General features: G+C 43.8%; 1 protein-coding gene across 2 annotated transcripts in view; it reads right to left on the bottom strand.

Moving 5' to 3' along the window:
* Dnajc12 (DnaJ heat shock protein family (Hsp40) member C12) overlaps positions 1 to 619 on the bottom strand; it is a 14,591-nt gene that overhangs the window by 8,909 nt on the left and 5,063 nt on the right. For both annotated transcript variants that reach the window (XM_013351145.2, XM_005360134.3), the window contains exon 2: positions 13 to 91. In XM_013351145.2, coding sequence (XP_013206599.1) covers positions 13 to 91 — 79 coding nt within the window. The remainder of the gene's footprint in view (positions 1 to 12; positions 92 to 619) is intronic.

The following is a 619-nucleotide window of genomic DNA, read 5'->3' as shown; positions in this document are numbered from 1 at the left end:
GTAAATTCTTACCAGCTTTGGAGTTTTCTGGATGCTTGTCAGGATGGCATTCCAGAGCTCTGACCTTAAATTCTGCCAAGATTTGCTCAACCTAAAACAAAAATCAATGTTTCAAATAACAAGGATAGACCAAGGAAATTGGTCCTCAACCTTTCCTGATGCTGCGATCCTTTAGGATACCTCCTCACCGTTGTGGTAAACCCAACCACAACATTATTTTCACTGCTACTTCAGAACTGTAATTTTGCTACTGTAAATGTATATAATATAAATATCTGATATGTGATCCAAGAGGTCATGACCTACAGGTTGAGAACCGCTGGCTTTGTCATGCAAAACCAGGAGATGGACTTGAATTCAATGCCTAGCACCCATGTAAAAATCAAGCCTGCAGACCCACCCCTGAAATCCCAGTGGAGGAGTGCCGATGGGAGAATCTGGGGCTCAGTAGCCAGCTAGTGAGCTGAATTTGGCGCATGCCTTTAATCCCAGCACTCGGGAGGCAGAGTCATGTGGATCTCTGTGAGTTCGAGGCCAAGCCTGGTCTACAAGAACTAGTTCCAGGAAAGCAAGAAAGGCTCCATAGTTATCGAGAAACCCTGTCTCAAAAAAAAAAAAA

The sequence above is a fragment of the Microtus ochrogaster genome, linkage group LG2 (assembly GCF_000317375.1).
Source record: "Microtus ochrogaster isolate Prairie Vole_2 linkage group LG2, MicOch1.0, whole genome shotgun sequence".
Classification (NCBI taxonomy): domain Eukaryota; kingdom Metazoa; phylum Chordata; class Mammalia; order Rodentia; family Cricetidae; genus Microtus; species Microtus ochrogaster.
Note: the sequence above shows the minus strand (reverse complement) of the source record. Positions and strands in the feature narration are given on the sequence as shown.